The sequence below is a fragment of the Clytia hemisphaerica genome, unplaced genomic scaffold (genome assembly GCF_902728285.1).
Source record: "Clytia hemisphaerica strain Z4C2 unplaced genomic scaffold, Clytia hemisphaerica genome assembly, whole genome shotgun sequence".
In the NCBI taxonomy this organism is placed as follows: domain Eukaryota; kingdom Metazoa; phylum Cnidaria; class Hydrozoa; order Leptothecata; family Clytiidae; genus Clytia; species Clytia hemisphaerica.
This window is the reverse complement of record NW_027103553.1, coordinates 1020143-1039516: the sequence shown is the minus strand read 5'-3', so window position 1 is coordinate 1039516 and position 19374 is coordinate 1020143. Positions and strand designations below refer to the sequence as shown.

At 36.5% G+C, this 19374-nt stretch overlaps 2 protein-coding genes across 3 annotated transcripts; one reads left to right on the top strand and one right to left on the bottom strand.

The window, feature by feature from the left end:
* Positions 1 to 9775: 9775 nt before the first annotated feature.
* Positions 9776 to 11158, top strand: LOC136800414 (uncharacterized). The gene has a single exon (XM_067057073.1). It carries the CDS (start codon positions 9776 to 9778, stop codon positions 11156 to 11158), a length of 1383 nt encoding a protein of 460 aa, XP_066913174.1.
* Positions 11159 to 14537: 3379 nt separating this feature from the next.
* Positions 14538 to 17443, bottom strand: LOC136800401 (uncharacterized). 2 transcript variants are annotated; one of them, XM_067057060.1, is made up of 2 exons: positions 17187 to 17352; positions 14538 to 15683 (listed from the first exon to the last, which is right to left on the bottom strand). In XM_067057060.1, the coding sequence occupies exons 1-2, from the start codon at positions 17298 to 17300 to the stop codon at positions 14853 to 14855; spliced, it is 945 nt and encodes a 314-aa protein (XP_066913161.1). In that variant the 5' UTR covers positions 17301 to 17352; the 3' UTR covers positions 14538 to 14852. The 2 variants fall into 2 exon arrangements, 1 of the variants encoding a protein (XP_066913161.1); XR_010845704.1 differs by lacking the exon at positions 17187 to 17352 and adding an exon at positions 17364 to 17443 and having other exon boundaries at positions 15593 to 15683.
* Between the last annotated feature and the right edge of the window lie 1931 nt (positions 17444 to 19374).

Here is a 19374-nt window from a genome sequence, read left to right as displayed (position 1 = left end):
CCTCAAACAGCCCTGTCGCACTTGTACTCTCAACATATCGTCAACCTTTTTCAAACACAGATTACTTCACAGATATACCTGGTATAGCAATGATAAAAAGACTACAAAAATTCTAGACTACATCCTATGTGAAGGCTACATACATCAATACATGATTGATTGTCGCGTCTACCGCAGTTTCGATACCAAGACTGATCATCGACTTTTAAAAGCCACACTATTCGCTCCCACCTCAAAGAAAAGTCGAAAGTGATTCTGCAACAATCCCAAAACTCCGAGACAACGTGTTGACCTCACTAAACTCAAAGATCATCAAGTCCGTGAACGATACACCTCTAACCTAGACGCAAAACTACGAATGAATAAAGATGATTCAGCCGATACCTCCACTAGATCAACAAACTTAATTAACTTGCTTTCTTCAGCTGCATTCGAAACGCTTCCACTGAAACAAAAACGTAACGAATCCAAAGAGGACATCAAAGACGATGATTGAGGAACTGTTCAGAAAGATTTAAAATGTTAGTTTTTCGTTCCAAAACGTTCGAAGGAAAAACAAATGTGACTCCGAAAAACTCAGAAACTATTTTTATGATCACTTCACCACGAAGCTTAATGATCAGGCTGAAATTCGGAGTGAACTCGATTCTGTCCCATCCTTCATTGAAATGCTTCGAGACAATGAAGACGATATCAACCAAAATCCACCGACACCCGAGGAAATAAAGAAAGTGCTGAAATCGATGAAAAACGGAAAGGCTTCAACAGATGCACCTTCCGAAATTTTTCAAATACGCCACCGACTTTGTCGAACTCCTAAATGAAGTCCATTATCTTCTCAATGATATTTTGGAATCACAGACAATTCCGAATTCTTGGAAACACTCCAAACTAGTTGCGCTATGGAAATGAGCCTCAAAGGGAAGTCGATCTGACCCTAAAACCTATAGAGCGTTACACAAGTCGGCTAAGTCCTATGTAAGATTCTCGTGATAGTAATTATAAGCAGAATCAAATCGTGGTACGATAAAACGCTAATGGTGCAGCAACAAGAATTTCGTTCGGGAGAGGAACATCTGATGGTATCTATACAACCAAACGAATTCAACAAATAACTGACTCCATTAGAAAGCCGGTATACGCCTCATTTGTCGACCTCAGCTCAGCCTTCGACCACGTTATCAGAGAATGGTTGTTTAAATCTAAATCCCAACGCTTCAAACCCAATTAATCAACCAAACTTTTTGATTTTTTTCAAGCTGTTTACTCCTACACTACAACAGCCTTGTCTGAAACTTCCGATGACTTATTTGAAATCTTAACTGGTGTACGTCAAGGTGGTCCTGAATCCCCACTTTTGTATAATTTATACATGGACTACGTTATGAGAGTTTATGAAAATGAATGTCAAACTCAACAAATAAATTTTCTAAAACTGAAATATAGTATATGTTCACCTGCAACCACCCGAGAAGAGAGAGCAAAAGGATACGAAGGAGATCATGACGCAGACTGGTCGGGTTATGCGGACGATTTTGAACTATTTTTCGAAAGTGTAGTCGATCTTCAAAAGGGCTTTGTTCTTTTACATGAGATATTCTCAAAATACGGACTGAGTATTAACATCAAGAAAACAAAAAGTATGATCTTCAACTTTGAATACACCAAAGAACATTACCAGTCGACGTACCCTGAATCTATTCCTGAACTAAAGAATCTGGCGATCGACAACGTTAAAACATTTCGATACCTCGGAGACGAGATAAAATATGACGAACCATCGACTGGCAGCGCAGAAATAAGTCTTCAATATCACTAGCTGAAGCTAAATTTTACGAACTGATTACTAAATTAACGAATTATAAAATAAAACAAGAGTACTAATTTTCAATTCAATGGTTCGCACTAGACTGACCAGACTTGGAATGTGAGTACTGCCAACCCCTAAAATTGGCTTTCAATTTCCGCGTTTAGCCTGCCAAGCCAAACGTGGTGAGTCAGTTTGCTTGGTTAGGACTTTAGACCTACCCCGCAACCTTTAGAACAAGTATCAACCCCTAAAATTGGCTTTCAATTTCCGCTTTTAGCCTGCCAAGCCAAACGCGGTGAGTCATTTTGCTTGGTTAGGCCTTTAGACCTACCCCATAGCCTTTAAAACAAGTATCAACCCCTAAAAATGGCTTTCAATTTCCGCGTTTTGCCTGCCAAGCCAAATGCGGTGAGTCATTCTTCTGAGATGTTTTTCTTATAAGCACCTACTTTACAAGAATCAAATCAATAACTCTTGATAAACAGCCATATATCTTTCGGTAATTAGCTCTTACAAAGTAAACAAGGGATAGTGCACAATATGAGCATTTTTATTTTTCTTATAGGCATCTACTTTATAAGAATCAAATCAATAACTCTAGATATAGAGCCATATTATTTTCGGTAATTCGTTCTTATAAAGTAAACAATGGATGTGAGCATATTTATTTTTCTTATAAGCATCTACTTTATACGAATCAGATCAATAACTCTAACAGTCATATATCTTTTGGTAATTAGCTCTTACAAAGTAAAAAAAGGGACAGTGCACAATATGAGCATTTTCATTTTTCTTATAAGCATCTACTTTATAAACATCAAATCGATAACTCTTGATAGACGGTGATATTCCCTTCGGTTATTAGTTCTTACAAAGTAAACAGTAAACAAGAGCCGTGCATATTATGAGCTTATTTATTTTTCTTATAAACATCCATATATCTTTCGGTAATTAGTTCCTACACGTAAACAAGGGATATCAAGATACTTTACTGCGTGCGCTAAGCTTTACACCTCGTTTCTTTTTTGTCAGCCAATCAGAGAGAAGAAAAACATTTGATTTTGGTGCTTTTTTCCTTGTGTAAAAATAGTTTCGATATTGTGCTGCTCACAATGGTTTCAAAAGAACGAAACAAGCGCTCAGCGAATAGAAATCTCTAGATGTGCGCTTATTGGATGGCGCTCCAATAAAACGATCTGGTGGAATGCGGCCTTCAAACGTTTATTCTCGATTATGAATGCGTTCGCGGGGCATTCATAGCGACAGCTACTTGCTAGTTTAAATCATTATACAGGCCTATACAATATAATACATTAGAGAAATTGTTTATTTTTTACATGTTTCTTACGTTGATTTTCTATTGTTTTCACGTTAAAACTTGCAATTCTTATCTAGGCATGGTTTGTATATGTTTGTTTGTGTGCCACTACTTTTGTTTGCGGAACGTTTTTTAAGATGACTTTGAGATACAGTATACTCCATATGTATTACTTCTTTTGTTTCATTGATCAAGCTTGTTTCATACTCGACTCTACCTTTGTTTTTGAGAACTATCTACCGGGTGCGCCACAAAGATCATCTCTTTATCAAGTAAATTTTCCCGAATTCTAAAAGATTTACTCGAGATAATTTCTTTTTCATTTGAAAAAAAAAGATAAACTTAAATCTTGATAGGTCATTTATTAGAATTGGTTCAATAAATCAAAAGTTATGATTATAATATAATGGAGAAAAAATGTTCCTTTATCGGGAAAGGCTTATGTAAACGTTGAAAGTTGACTTATAAGTTGACTTATTTCCGAACGAACGAACGAACGAACGAACGAACGAACGAACGAACGAACGAACGAACGAACGAACGAACGAACGAACGAACGAACGAACGAACGAACGAACGAACGAACGAACGAACGAACGAACGAACGAACGAACGAACGAACGAACGAACGAACGAACGAACGAACGAACGAACGAACGAACGAACGAACGAACGAACGAACGAACGAACGAACGAACGAACGAACGAACGAACGAACGAACGAACGAACGAACGAACGAACGAACGAACGAACGAACGAACGAACGAACGAACGAACGAACGACGAACGAACGAACGAACGAACGAACGAACGAACGAACGAACGAACGAACGAACGAACGAACGAACGAACGAACGAACGAACGAACGAACGAACGAACGAACGAACGAACGAACGAACGAACGAACGAACGAACGAACGAACGAACGAACGAACGAACGAACGAACGAACGAACGAACGAACGAACGAACGAACGAACGAACGAACGAACGAACGAACGAACGAACGAACGAACGAACGAACGAACGAACGAACGAACGAACGCTAATTTACAGGACCTCTGTATGGTAGGCTCAAAAATTAACGCCTTTTTTGACGTAAGTCAGTAAATTAAGTAAAGTCAGAGCCCCGTCCCTGTTTTGTAGAATTATGTGGTAGTACCTCACATCTTCGCTAAATTTTACAAAAATTTCTATTCACCATGCCGACCATTTATGTGATAATTAATCCATTTAAGGTATATCATGTCAATATTGGTACTATAAAGTGTCTGTTCCCATATATTTAAAATAACCCCGTCCCCTCTTGGTCCTAATGGCTCTAGGCCTAATTCCTTTCCATCCACCTATCACATGCTGAAATTTTTCGTCGTTTTTGCTTACCTCGATTGACTTTCCTGTTGTACTTAATATTTACCTTATTTACGCTTTGCTCGGTATTAAAATGGTTGTCTTATAATCACCAGTATCTTACCAGACTTCTATGGTAATTTCCACGTTATTTGGCTTCGTTGTCCTATTGTTCTGAATCTTTTTGACCACAAATCCTAACTATCACATTTTATGGAAAATCTTAGATAAAACACACCACATACAGAACATGTAATAATGCGAAAGGGTGCACTAGCGAATGATAAACGTGAAGATTGAGAACGCGTACTTGCGTTGAGAAGAATCAGCTTGAAAATTTTAAGTGTCTTATATCCAGTGGAGATGATAATTCAGTGTGGTTTTTTCCAGTTTGATAGTGGAACCATCTGTAACATAAGTGGGTCCGAGTCTGTAACATACCTTAAGTGGATAAATTTTCGCTTGTACTAATTTTCGCAGAATTTAAAGATTTCGCTTGTACTAATTTTCGCGAGACGAGAATTTAAAGATTTCGCGTGGATTAATTTTCGCAAATCAAGGGTCTTTAAAAAATAAATTTCGCGAAAATGGCCTTCTTTATTTAAGTTTGCGACTATATAAATTGTAACTAGAAACAAATTAGGCGTAGTGGTGTAGTGGTTATCATGCTCGACTTCTGTCCAGGAGGCTCGAGTTCGATACCCACCGTGGCACTACGATTCACTTGGCAAGTGAATGTTCCTTCGCCCGGGTCAACCCATGCCATGTGAGGGGAATTGGGTACCATAACTCTGATACAAGAGTATGGGTAGATATTTCAGACATTGTGGTGTGCCGTGACACTCAGGAGGTTCTACACTTGCGAGGACATCCGTTCTCCCGTGTAGTTCGAGTGTCGTGGTATACACCATGGCTCGGCAGCTCGCATCTGCAGGGTTGCAATGTCTGCTTGCGCTGTGATTCCTACTCCACCGTGGGTAGGACCCATTCCGATACATCGGAGGGCATATCTATCTAACTAGAAACAATGTCACTCAAAAGCTTTCAAAAAACTTCAAAACTTTTATTTTGGCGATTGTAAAATTCGAAATAATTTCACGTGAACTAATTTTCGAGAATCAAAGGCCTTCAAAATTTTTGTTTCGACTAAATTTCACTCGGGTAAATTAATGCGGGTCCAAATTTTCGTTAATTCTTCGCACCCATCATCACCCCTCCTAGCATAATAAATTATACCTTTAAAGAAGTACCCTGAGTATCAGAGGTTAAGTTTTCAAAGAATATATTAACTTCTGAAGACCAATAATAGAAATTTTATCACGCATGTGTCAATCTAATCACTGTAGAAAGAATCAAAGAAGAAGAGCAAATATTACCTTATTAAAAGGCCTAAACCCCCTGGAAAAATTATTTTGGGATTGGAAAGTTGTTTCAGAATGTCATATACATGAGTTGCTAGGGTATAACCAAACTAAGAAATCTTTGAAATCTTTTTTGAAAAATGTCGTCATGGCAACCAACAATAATGGCGGATATCTGAAATATGCGCCTTACCCCGGCAAGGATTCAGGACCAACCAGTTGTCGGTTCAGTTTGAAATTTTGGCTCAAGAATCCTAAGATACATGCCTACAAAATGAGCGGAACAGATTTTTTGAACAGGTTGTCAACTTTTTGTACCAGTCTCAAGAATTATGCTGAAAAATTTTCACGAAAATTTGACGCTTCTGAATTCTGTCAACAATAATTAGAAAAGAAATTAAGAAAGCTGCTTCGCTCATTTTGTGCAATTAATATAGCTGAACATTCAGTGAAAATTTCAGGTGGATTGCAAAAGCCGTTCCTGATATATCCTTGCCGGGAGGTGAAAAAATGACGTTTTGAGATATTGCAGTTTAAAGTTTACGTTAAGGTGAATTATTGCAGTAATCATTTATAAAATCCACTTTTAAGCTGGTAAATAGCTAATATGAGACAAATAAATTATAAAGAAATAGTACACCATCACAAACATTCACAAAGTCTATAAATTTAATTGAATTCACCGGCACCGTAAACTTTTCCTTCCTTTTCTTTGTCCTTTGTGCTTTTTTCAAGCCACGAATAATTTTTCGACGCTTTTTCGATGATTCCTTATCTTGATACTTAGAATGGTAAAGTCTTTTTTTATTTGTTTTAAAGCAGTTTCTCAACATGTACTTTCCAGGAACCATGCCCATCTTTTCATATACAAGCACACTGGCCTTTCGGCCAATATTAAAGTTTGCGACTGCGTCGTACACACCAAATCGGAGTTGCGTCAACCCTGAATATTTTGATTTTGGAAGCCGATCCCACACTGTACCGGTTAAAAGATTCATTTTGATTCTGGGTTCTTCCATGTAAAAAATCTGCAAGTAATTCCTCTGAGCTGAGGCTTGCAAAGATTGGTTTTACATGCTAGATAACGTCCAAAGGTAAACCCTTTCCTGGCTCGTACGTATTTGTACCTTCGGCTTTATCTCGTTGGAATCTACACCAGCTATCTTTTCCTGCCGGACAATAGGCACCATGATAGCTTTTTTCTGCACTAGATACTACGTGAAAGAGGGTTGCTCTTGTAGCCTTCTGCATTCCTTTTAGTTTTCCAACATTGGAACGAACAGCGATACCGTAATAATTTTGAAGACGATTGATAACGACTTTCGTGAGGCGTCCGGGGCCGCCCAAACCCTTGACCGCCTTTTTCAATTTCAGCAATCTGCACCCAACACGCTTTTGGACATGGCCAATGCATTGAAGTTTTCTGACTGGCTTTTTTGGATAGACATTTAACACAGCAGCATGTGCTTTGCTGTCACCATCACCGTAGAGTGTTGAATAACGTAACTTCCGTTTTTCTACCGAGCGCTGGAAGATACGTTTTGCTCCTTCAACTTCCATACCATTAGCTGAACCTGTGTAATTGTAACGACAAGTATGGTTTACTTTCCAGAGGTCATATTTTGCAGGATCAGTTTTTTTGAGATTCTCTTTCAGCGTACAGCCTTTACAATAACGAGACATTGGTTCGACATCAATTACCGTGAGATTGGGTAACTTGCATCAGTGGAGGTAAACATGCATATCCCTCAAATGAATGACCTGTCTGGTCATTAAAATACAAAGTTAAATCAAAACAAAAATAGTAGAGTAGAGCTGCGAGCAGAGCTTCGTAATTGTATTTTAAATGACCAGACAGGTCATTCATTTGAGGGCTATGCATGTTAGCCTCCACTGATGCAAGTTACCCAATCTCACGGTATCATGCCCGTTTCCATGGAGATGGCAGCCGTGTAACCACTCAGTGAAGAATGTCTTCTACGTTGCCATGTCCCATCATGGGAAATAGCAGTATCAACAATTCCATCTTCATTTTCTGTAGCATCATCTTTGATATCATTGGCACAATCAAGCATTGTATCCTCTGCAATTTCCTGAGTAACATCTGCAAAACGTTTTGCGAGCTTGTCGTAGTTGTCCATGAGCGTGCATAAAGTACTAACACCAGAATAGCCTTGCCCACAGGATCTCATAGTATAAACAATCCTTTTGTTGACATCAAAGGAGGTGTCTGGATGTTGTCTAGATGTATAAAAGTCATTTTTGTACTCACACTTCCCACAAAACACGTAAAGCGATGACGCGAGTCCCTTCTTTCGACCGACGTTTTCCTTTAGCTTTAACTTCTTTTCATTACATTCTGGACAAGTTAAAGTATTGATAACACTGTTCAATATTTCTAGATCCATGAATCTGTAGCCAGATACCGAGTCAGTTGACCTAGGAGTTTCTGAAACAATGTGGTGAACTTTCTTTTGTGATATAGTTTTTGTGACATCATCATCGGGTGAAACAATTGGTGACCGCAATACAGGAACAGGACGAGGAGGTGGTGTATTTACAATATTTACAGGTGGAGTATTTACAGTATTTACATAGCTTTCAGGAGCAACATTGTCTTGGCTATTTGATACAATCTTCTTACAAAAGCCTTTCCTTTTCTCGAATCTTTTAGTACTTTGCTTCACTCTGTCAGTTGTCTTGGCCATTTCTGGCTTAAAATTTGATTCTGAAAAAGGTCTGGTGTAAAAAAGCACGAAATTCCAATGATTTTACGGAACAGTTGAGAGCATTGTAGACATTTTTTGTACCGCCCTGGGTGGTTTATAAGGGTTTATGTAGGCTAAAAGATGGTCAAAACTGTGTTGCCAAGGGCGTTGCTAGGGACTAAAATTTATACCGAACCCTAGAAAAATCGAAATTGTGAAAAATTGAGAGCCGTGCGGGATTTCTAGTTTTCATATTCGGAATCTAAATAGAATTTTGATCTTAAAACAGTTATTTTTTCAATTTTAGAAAATTCTTGATTTTGGGGGGGGGGTTAGGCCTAATGTCTAGCAGACTGTATCAGTATGCAGTTTACTATTCAAGAATTCCCCAGAAACCTCCAAGTGTAATCGAAGTGAGTTTCTTTCGAAAGAAATCTTTTACATGATCCCCAAATGTATAACAGTAATTACTAAACTATTAATTATGGAAATGTCACTTTTAATTGAATCGAAATAATAGACAGACTTTATGTTATGATTCTCTATCACTGGACTCTTTTTAAAAAGCATTGATAATTTTTTTGTTGTGTTTTCAACGACGGGAATAAATATACCAACTAAAAAAGGGGCAATTTTACCCATATTATAATAACATTACCCCCGTCTTTTTGTCATTCTATAAGTATTTCCAAATTTTGTGTTCTGCTGTGCGAGTGTGGCTCAACGGATAGCGCGCTGGGTTTCTGATCAGACTCTTTCATTTGGTTCGAACCCCGGTCGGGTCGATATTTCAAGGTTTAAGATAAGTTTAAGATACTCCCGCTCGTCGATGATACTCCGGACCGTCAAGATGAGATACTCCCGACCGTCGATGATACTCCCGTCCATGTACGGAAAAAAAATTTGACCCTGCCCAACTGGAAAGGTTGACAAAAGTTTTGTCCTCGGTGGGAAAATACCTTAAAATTTGTTGTTCTTTTTGTCTATTTTTAGTAAATGTAAAAACGAGTTTTTACTTATATGTATATCTGTATACACTGTTAAAAACTGCTCTCAAGCGGTTGATAAAAACATTCTACAATACAAAGTCTGGAATGCATTAGTTGACAATAGCGCAGCGTGTAAGATTTAGATAATACATTACCACGCAAGCGAATTTCTTACATATATTAAATTCAACATAAAAGTTCAGAGAGCATTATAGTCGTTTGGTGATTTCAAGTAAAAATGGACGCCTTGTTCAGTAGTAAAGCTAAAAAATGCGAGACAAAAGAACCAGAACTGATTCCGACAGATTTACCAGAGGTTCCATACGCCGGTAGTGAGAACCCTCAGGAAAATCTGGCAAACCTTGCCAAAATCAAAGGATCCTACTATATGCATCAAGTTATGAAAGAAAGTGGATTGGGTGTTTTCAAGTTAAGATTATTCGAAGAGCGTATTATCCTTGCAGATCCTATTGCAATCAATGTTATCTACGATCCAGAGCTGACGGAGAAATCAGTAGATTTTGGATTAGCCAATGTGAATGGGTTCACTTTAAGAGGTTACTTTCCAACAGCTACGGTCAATGGAGACGATAAAGCAACCAAAAAAGCAGGAATGTGGAAAATTCTAAGCATGGCTGAAGAGAAGTATGGCAATGAGGGATTGTACAAGATTTTGAAGAAACATTGGGAATCTGTTTTACCATTGATCAAAGATGAAGAAACCAATGTTGACAACTTGATTGATGCTGTGACTGTTAAAACATTAACTGAATTCTTCTTTGATAAGGCTTTCGATTTGGATTTGAAAACCTTCTTGGTATGGTTTATCAAAGGGTTGACACCTAAAAATACACCGGGTTTGGAGCTAGATGATGTTGGTAAGCAGGCGACCAACCAAATGTATGATTATATGGATAGCACACCATGGGCTCAGAATATCTTGCCAGAGCTGCTCAAAACTGATAGCCGAGATGCTGAAACTTTGAAAAGTGAGGCTCTCTTTTTTGCATTTATTTTCTCAGCTTTTGGCTTAAAAAGTGGTTTATCATCGACCATTCCGTTATTTTTGAATCTGGATGACGATACCCGAAACAAAATTTTGGAGGAAATTGATGCATTCAATCAAGATGATGGAAAAAGTATGGATAAGAAGTTAAAAGTATTTGATGTCACCGATAGATTTGCAACAGAAGTTTTCAGATATTTACCACCTGTCGTTCAAGTGCAAGGTCGTGCTAAGAAAGATTTCGTTTTGAATTCTCTTCAAGGTAAATATGTGGTCAAGAAGGGTTCGTATATGACTGGATATTCATACGGTGCACAACGTAACCAGAACGCTGTTCGATGCTCGTATCAATTCTCAACAACTGGTGACCAAAAACATATCCAAGAGAATTTCTTCGCTTTTGGAGGCCCTTTCAATCAAGAGCCACAAAATGATAACCGAAAATGCTTGGGTCAACACATCTCTTTAAATATGACAAAAATGTTTGTGGCTTTGTTCGCAAGATGTGAAATCGAAGTTGTTTCCAGTTTGAAATTCACAGAATCCAACCCAACACGAGTCATCGCCAGCGATGAGCCATTAAGGGTCAGCGAATTCCAATGTCCCCACAAATAGAACTTCAGTTCAAAATTATACAAAAAAAACATTTGACAATAATGACATTTTATTTAGAGGGCTTAGAAAGTAATTTTTTTTGGAAGATTGCAACACAATTCAGCAGACGACTTTGTAATAAAATTAAAAAAAAAAAACGTATCAGAATCATTTTTAGTGATTTGAAGCCCCAAAATACACAATTAAGTTTAACTTTAAGCAGTTGAGTATTTTTGCAGGTGTGTACGTCCTTGAAGATCCCTGCATTGACGGGCGCTTTTACATTTAACTTTAATAAATTTTGGGCACTTTTTTATAAAAGTTTTCTCTTCTATAGATTAGTCCGTGGGGGTGCACTGACCTTGATGACCGACGAGGAGGTGCCACTGGAGTTTGAAATGGGGACCTGTCAGAGATATCATTATTTGGTAAATTTGAAAGCTTGTCAGAACAAAATTGAATATTTTTCCTTATATATCTTTACTCTAAAAGGCGAGACCAATTTAATTTGTCGTTCTAAGGACAGATCGTTAGAAAAATGTGGGTCGGTCGGTCGGCAAAGTAAGAATAAATTTTTCATTTATCAGGGTTGGTAAGGTACCGAGAAAATTTTCCAAAAAGTATCTGGATCAAAAATTCACTTTGTTTTTTACATAATAATGTTTTTTTATCATAATAAAATTTTAGCGTATGGAATGCTTTTTATGATTTTTCAATTTCGTGAAGTAATTTTCAGCTTTATTCAAGTTTAATTCCTAGCAATAACTAGTGAGTAAAATATATTTTAGTGGAAATTCGACATTATTATTTTTTTGATTTTAGCAAAATTAGGGTCGGTCGGGCCCGTAGGACAACAAATTAAATTGTTCTCGCCAGTGGCAAAAATCACTGAGGGAGACGATAAATTTAAAAGTTGCTACCCTGAAAATTCTCCAAAATAATCAAAAGTCAACCCTGTTAGATACACATCTTGAAAATTAGAAAATTCGGGACCCTGTCAGAAATCCCTAAAAAAGGGATCCTGGCCAGTGGCATGCTCCCGTACCCTTTTTTGCTCCAATCACACGTAAGAAGCCTTTTGGAACACAAATAACCGTTTCGCAATAAAAATTCTGAACGGATAAGGGGTAATTGAGGTTATAACCAATTCCAAAAGTCTGTTTTAAAAAAGAACGATGATATTTCAATGATGACAAATTTTGATGAATTGCTTTTAAAAGTCCATTCCCTCTTGAAAAGATAATTTAGAGAACTATAATTTTTTGAGAAAATTGTTTCTAAAGTTTTTAGAAAATGAAGATGTGGTAGGGCAACGGTCCAGAACGGTGGTTTTATCTAGGCTCTCAGACTGGCGTCACTTTCTATCTTGTTGCAAACTTTTTTATGGAATTTGAGATGTATGCAAAAAAGAAACGACATTCATACAAAATAAATAATTGTATACAGGTATTATACGTTAAAGTAGTGTAATTTTCGGTCTCACGCCATGCCAAAGTTCATCACTCAGGCTATCAATAAAAAAAAAAAACTTCTCGTGACATTATTGATCCTAGCCTGGAATCAATTTCGTTTAGTAATTGTTTTGGTAATCTACAGCTGATTTACAGTTTTTTCTCTCACAAAGTAATATGTACCTTCGTAATACTTTTAATCTAAATATTTTTTCATCATGCCGAGATACATGGTGTTATTTTTTTGTCTATAACAGTATCGTTTTGAGTCATTTTGCAATAAAATTTAGGAGACGAGTATTTCATCTGCTAATTTATCATATCTAACATCTTCAATTAACCGATATACAAAAGAAGGATAAATATTATTGCTAAATGTAAGATAAAAAATTGAATTCATACCGGGTGTCTCAGAAAAAAAATTTTGCTCTTTGAAGTGAATTTTCTCGAGTTCTATGAATTTTTAAAAGATCAATTATTTTGCATTGGAAAGAGGAAAGATAAACTTAAATTTTGAGGGGTCATTTATCTAATTTGGTCAACTAGATCAAAAATTATGCTGAAATGAATAAAAATTTCACATTCTGAAAAAGCTCAAAAACGTTGAAAATCGACTTATCAAATTTTATAACCTAATTATTACTTTTTTGCAGGAATAAAGAGTTTAAAGTGGACATGAAAACAAAAAATGCTTGAAATAATTCTCTAAAGGACTAAAAATTTTCATTTGGGTCATTTCAAATTATTTTCTATGGAATTCAGCTTCAAGTTTTGGCTTAAGGACCCCTAAAGTCAAAAGTAGCGCTGATTTCATCAGTGTAGCTATTGAAGTCAAATATCGGTTGGAATTATCAAATTTTTCAGTTTTTCAGATAAATTTCTTTGTTTCACTTAAAATCTTACTTCGTTTTTCATAAAAAGATACTTCTATTAGGTTTTTATTGCTTCAACAATGAAAATCATGCTCCATGCAATTATGCTTCTATAACAATTTGATAGGTCGATTTTCAACGTTTTTGAGCAATTACCAAATAAAGAATTTTTATTCATTTTGGCTTAACTTTTGATCCAATTGATTAAATTTGATAAATGACCCCTCAAAATTTGATTTTATCCTTCTAGTAGAGGGCATTTTGTAAAATCGCTCGATTGTTTTGGTCAAAGCACTTGTTATACATTTTTGGAAAGCTAAGGGGTAAGGGAATCGAAATTACGATGTTTCCAATTTTTTTTCAGACACTTTGGTGTGATTTTCGGACAAATATGACGGTCTCAGGCAAAAATCATAGGGTTAAAAATTAATGAAAATTTTAGCTCGAGAAAACGGAGACCTGTTGTATAGTTTTTGAAAGCTCTCAAAAAATTAGGATTAGAGATATATTGCAAGTATAGGTGATTTCAGTACCTAACTCGAGATATTGAGCTTCAAAAGGCGCAAAAACTGGACAAAATAGCTGTTTCTGGCTGAAAAACAAGGTTTTCAAGGGTTAATATCTCTAGTTAGGTACAGAAATCACCTATACTTACAATATATCTCTTATCTTAATTTTTTGAGAGCTTACCAAAAATATACAACAGGTCTCTGTTTTCTCGAGCTAAAATACTTCATTTGTAATTTATAATTAGCTATTGTATTCTAACAAAGGCTTTAGAAAAAAGTTCCCTGAGTCTAAAATGCTTATTTTATCCTAAATATTCAATATATTACGGTTTAAACGATATATTTGACATTAAAAATAAATTTGTATTGGAAATGTGTTAACTTTTGTGACACCCTACTGTCAGAAATTTCATCATGCGCAAGGTGTGAAGATTTTAAGGGTGTCAATTTTTTAAGCTAATTTAAAGTTAGGAATTTACAGAAAATTTCATGGCAAAAGCTCTATTATTTCAGGAACTGTTAACATTAGTTTCACCCCCGAACAGGAACAGCTTTACAGATTTATAGAAACATTTTTTGAATATGGTATGTGATCTTTTCTCATCCATGCTATGTTATAATAAGAATAATCTAAAGGATAAAATTTTTTTGAAAAATTGAAAAATGGAGATGAAAAAAGTGAAGATTTTTTGTACTGTTCCAGATTGTCCCAAAAATCATAACAGCAAGCTATTTCAAAATTTAAACCTTGCTGATTTCAAATCTGTGTTCAGGTTTTTCGTAGATTATTCTCTTTGGAAATCCAAACTAACTAACAAATCCAAAGGTGTATAACTTTCTAATATAGCATGAATGGGTGCTGAAAAAAGATAAAAAAATAGTGTTAACAAATATATGTCATATCCACAGGGCATTGTTTCGAACAATTCAGTAACCAATTTTCTATGCAAGATTTATGAAAACGGTGTCCACATTCCGGTAAAGTAATAACAATTTCCTGAAACAAAATATCACCCATGCAAATTACACATAATTCACTGTCACTGTTCCTCTTCATTTCTTGTGATAGTTTATTGAGGGTTGACTTGTTTGCAGTTGGCGGTTTAACTGTATCGTCCAGTGTCAAGAGAAGTTCATAATCTGAATAACTAATATCACGGTATTGAAGTTCTAGCATTTTCTCTTCAACAGACTTGTATTCGAGTTTTTGCTGAGAAATTCGGCTTTGGTTTGGTAATGAATAACTTTTAGGGAGCTGGGAGCATCTCAAAATATTGTTTTTCTTTAGCTTTTTATTAATATTCCTCTTGTGTAGAAGATGGTTGTCCTCGATTGTTTGACATTTTGAAATTTCCTTTTTGATTTGATTCAAATTTAGATTGATCTTTGGAGGAAGTTCTCTAAGGACTTGTGTTAATTCGACTTCATCATCAACACCTTTATTGTTGTTATCATTCCCTTTGAAAAATTCCTGCTTGTTTCTAAATGTCTGTTTCACAGTTGATCTGACCTTGCGCTTTGGTCGCGATGACTTTAATTGTTTTTTCTTGCTTTTGTACATCAAATCACTGAAAAAAGATTCATCAAGGACATCATCCTCGTGGAAGCAAAAGCAAACTTCTTCTTCATCCGATGAGACATTCTGCAACGATAAATTATTTTCTTTTGATCCAGCGTTCTGGTTTCTGTATGGCTGTGTTGAAAATCCTGTTACCTAATAGAAATCAAAAAATCAAGTTTGAGTAACATGAATTATCACCAGATCAAGAAAATCAGCAGGAAAATAGAAGTATCCTGAAAAGTTTTAAAGTATGTTCCCAAAAAATTACCAGTTGCCATATTTTGATAGATTGCTCTTCTTGAGGGAAAATATGACTACCTTGTTGGAAAGATAAAATCTTGTTGACATTTAACATTAGACCAATATTTATACGTACTCTTAGGTGCCAAATAAACGGGTCCCCGCTTGTTAATTTTTGGAAAATTTTTAAACTGCCCCGGACCTTATTAGGACCCCCCCGTTTATTAATTCTTAAAAATATTTTCAGCTGTCAAAAAGAAGGCCCTTTATTTTGCTCTAATTAGCCTGATTTTAGCCTATATTTACCTTATTTTGGGTTTTCAGAAGTACAATTTCCAACCCCCCTGGCAATTAGGTCTCCCCCGTTTATTAAAATCTCGAAGATTTTCCATCCCCCCTGTTTATTCGAACCCCACCCCCCCCTCGGGTGAAACAAGGCATGTCCCAAATATATTTTGCGTGACGCGCACCGCTTCCAATTATTCCTCAACGTTCATATATAGCTCAAAAGAATCATATGAACGAGCGGATTTCGAAAAGTGCTGGGTCAAAAATTTGCATTAAGCCAATCTCAAGATATCGGTCAAAAATTGATTTTGACGTTATAAAATACATCGAAAAAACACATCAAAATCAGTTTTTGACCGATATCTTGAGATTGGCTTAATGCAAATTTTTGACCCAGCACTTTCCAGTAGATGACTGATACGACCCATCGACATGGCCTGAGAATTCTCGAGCCTCTTTGGGCCATGTTCGGGCCGAGAGACCCTATCAATTCTTTTGGCCCGAACATGACCCGAGTCATTCGGGCCATGTTCGGGCCATGTTAAATGTTAAATTGATTTAGCATGTCCAGTCAAACAAAATAGTACAAAATAAGATTTGTCTGTTTTGTTTATATCGCTCAAAAAAACTTTACGAGCTTCCCGTGGACACGCTTCAGTTTAAAACCAGGACCAGTTTACTAGCAAATATTTCCACCCTAAGTATATTTATAACTATGTTTTCATACCAAATAAGACATTTAATATTTATATGAATTTACAACATTCATATATCTAATATAATTAAGAGAAACCAAGTTTTTCTCAAAGAAAATGTTAAAAAAATCAGTCCTGAAATTACACGCCTGTTTAAATCATGTTTTCAAAAATTGGCCCGAATGTGGCCCGTGCGCGGCCCGAACATGGCCCGAGAATTCTCGGGCCAGCTCGGGCCATACTCGGGCTTTACGCGAATTCCAATAAAAGTTTTGGCCTGAGAATTCTCGGGCCATGTCGAGGGTCGTTGACTGATGTTGTTTTTACCATGATTTCTTAGACTAACTGAAAGCGGGTTGATCTTCCCAAGATAATAACAAGGTATAATCATATTTATATAAACTCTCTACTGTATGACAGATTTGTATCTTACCTCCATAATGGTATGCTTTTGTTTACACCTTTGATTTTTTTTAACTTTAAAACTCATTTGATTTTCTTGTGGCAAAACTTGAAGAGTGTCTACTACTCCTAGTGTTGTAAGCATAAATCCGAATCTAAATACCTTTCAAAAAGTGAAGTTTGAGCTATGAAATGTTCTTTGACTTACCTCTCTTTAAATATGCTCTGGTCAGCTGGTAGTTTCAAAATCCTGGTGCAATCTGATGGTGAAATATGAAAACGAAAGTGGAAATGGCTACCATTTTTGTTGTTTACACATGACGTAATGGTTTGTCGGGCCGTTTGTTCCAGTTATGATATTTTTGCATAGTGATGCAAAAATGAGAGGCCCGGAATCTTCGAGTAAGAAAACTTCGAGTTAGGAATTTTCGAGTTAGCTAAATCATGACGTCATAAAAGTGCAGATTAGATTAACTTTTGATCTAATCGGTCATCCTTTCGAATGAAATTTGGCAACAAGATTATTTTTAAGGGCTCTGACCATAGTCAAAAGATCGTTTACGAGATTTGAAGATAAAACTTTTGTTTTGAGCTCCTTGACACTTTTAACAAGAAATTGTCTTTATAGGTTGTTTCTGAATTTATTCTATCAAAAGTAATTAGCAATTTAATTACAAAAATGACGTTATGAACCTTAACCCTATTAACCCCAAGCTTTTTTGATTTTTGTACCCCAGGGCCACCCTCGATGGGGCTCCCCCAGGGGCTGGCGTGACGCGTGAATGACCCTTTTTTCTGTCGTGAATACGTGAATTGGACTTTTTCAACGCGTGAATACGTGAATTGAGATATATCCGCGTGAACGTGAAAATAAGATTTTACGACGAGATTTTCAGACGTGAATTCGTGAATCGAGATTTTGAGCGTGGTGAACGTGAAAAGCAAATTATTGTCTAAAACAAAACTGAATAAACCTAAATATGTAAAATTTTCTTGCTCGCTTCGCTCGCATAATCCTTCACATCATATTGACCTATTGCCATTGTAAAGTTATTCAAAATAATCAAAAATTGAAACAGAAACAAATATTTTTTCCTTATTTTTCTAAGGGTGCATTTTGTGATGCAAATATTGCATCCAGCGAGAGTGTTTTGAGCCACAACAAAAAAGTCTAAATGAGAAAATTTTCTTCGTCGGCGCTAATGATGGTCGTCTTTCTGTAATCGCTTATATTGTTACTCAATACAGTACACAAAATGATACCGCATGAACTTGGAGACAGTGAAGGGTATTTGATTCTTCGATAATTTACAAAAGTAGGTAGATAGTTCTAAAAAATTTTTATATGATTGCATCATCGAACATTCAGAAAAAAACTCTTGTGACGCCGCACCGTGTAAGGCAGGTACGTCACTCGCCGTACCAGATTTGTACCAGTAAATTGTCAGTGTTGAAAATAATCAAAGATTCTGAATGAATTGTTTGACCAAACAAAGCATATTAGGGTAACAATAGTGTGTTAAGGCCGTTTTCTCAGCAATGAAAGAGTGAAAGTTGTCAAAAAATTTTCGCGCTCGCTTCGCTCGCTTTTTCCTTTCCACAGCTTTTCTTCAATGAGACAGGCGGTCAAACTTTGGACTTTGCGTCCTCTGGTTGTACCACCTCTTTGAAGCTCGCGATTTTCCGGACCATGAATTTGGGCCAAACCTCGATTTAAATTTATTCTCAAAATAAAATATATTTAGGGCCTGCGACGAAGAAAATTCGGGGGGAAACCTTAAAGCTAAGGCTTAAATTTGCACTTACCTCCCTTAAAAAGCAAATTCAGGCAGGGTTTATACCATCGGACGCCAGAGAGGTCGTTTTTTGTAACTTTGGCGTGATAGACGTGATAGACAGACCTTAAACATTGCCCTATGAAAGCTCCAATAATTGTAAGAGGTCTTAAAAGGTCGACGCTGTCGAGAATAAGGTCAAAAACTGCAGAAAACTTTATGTTAGCCATAAAAAGGTCAAATTTAGCCCAATAAGGTCACAATCGTTTAAGAAAAGAATTAAAAGCAAAATCAGCGCGTGAACGTGAAAATGGTTTTTTTTGCGCGTGAATACGTGAATTGGCAAAAAATTTTGCGTGAATACGTGAATTGAGGGTCGACTGGGGGGGCCTCCTCGATTATTTTTGATTTAGTAGAAGAGCTATGGCCATGAAATTTGGTATA

Coding starts and splice junctions, on each gene's coding strand:
- LOC136800414 (XM_067057073.1), top strand. CDS start 9,776: ATGGACGCCTTGTTCAGTAGTAAAGCTAAAAAATGCGAGACAAAAGAA.
- LOC136800401 (XM_067057060.1), bottom strand. CDS start 17,300: ATGCTTACAACACTAGGAGTAGTAGACACTCTTCAAGTTTTGCCACAA. Junction 15,684..17,186: donor AAAAGCATACCATTATGGAG/GTAAGATACAAA, acceptor GATTTCTATTAG/GTAACAGGATTTTCAACACA.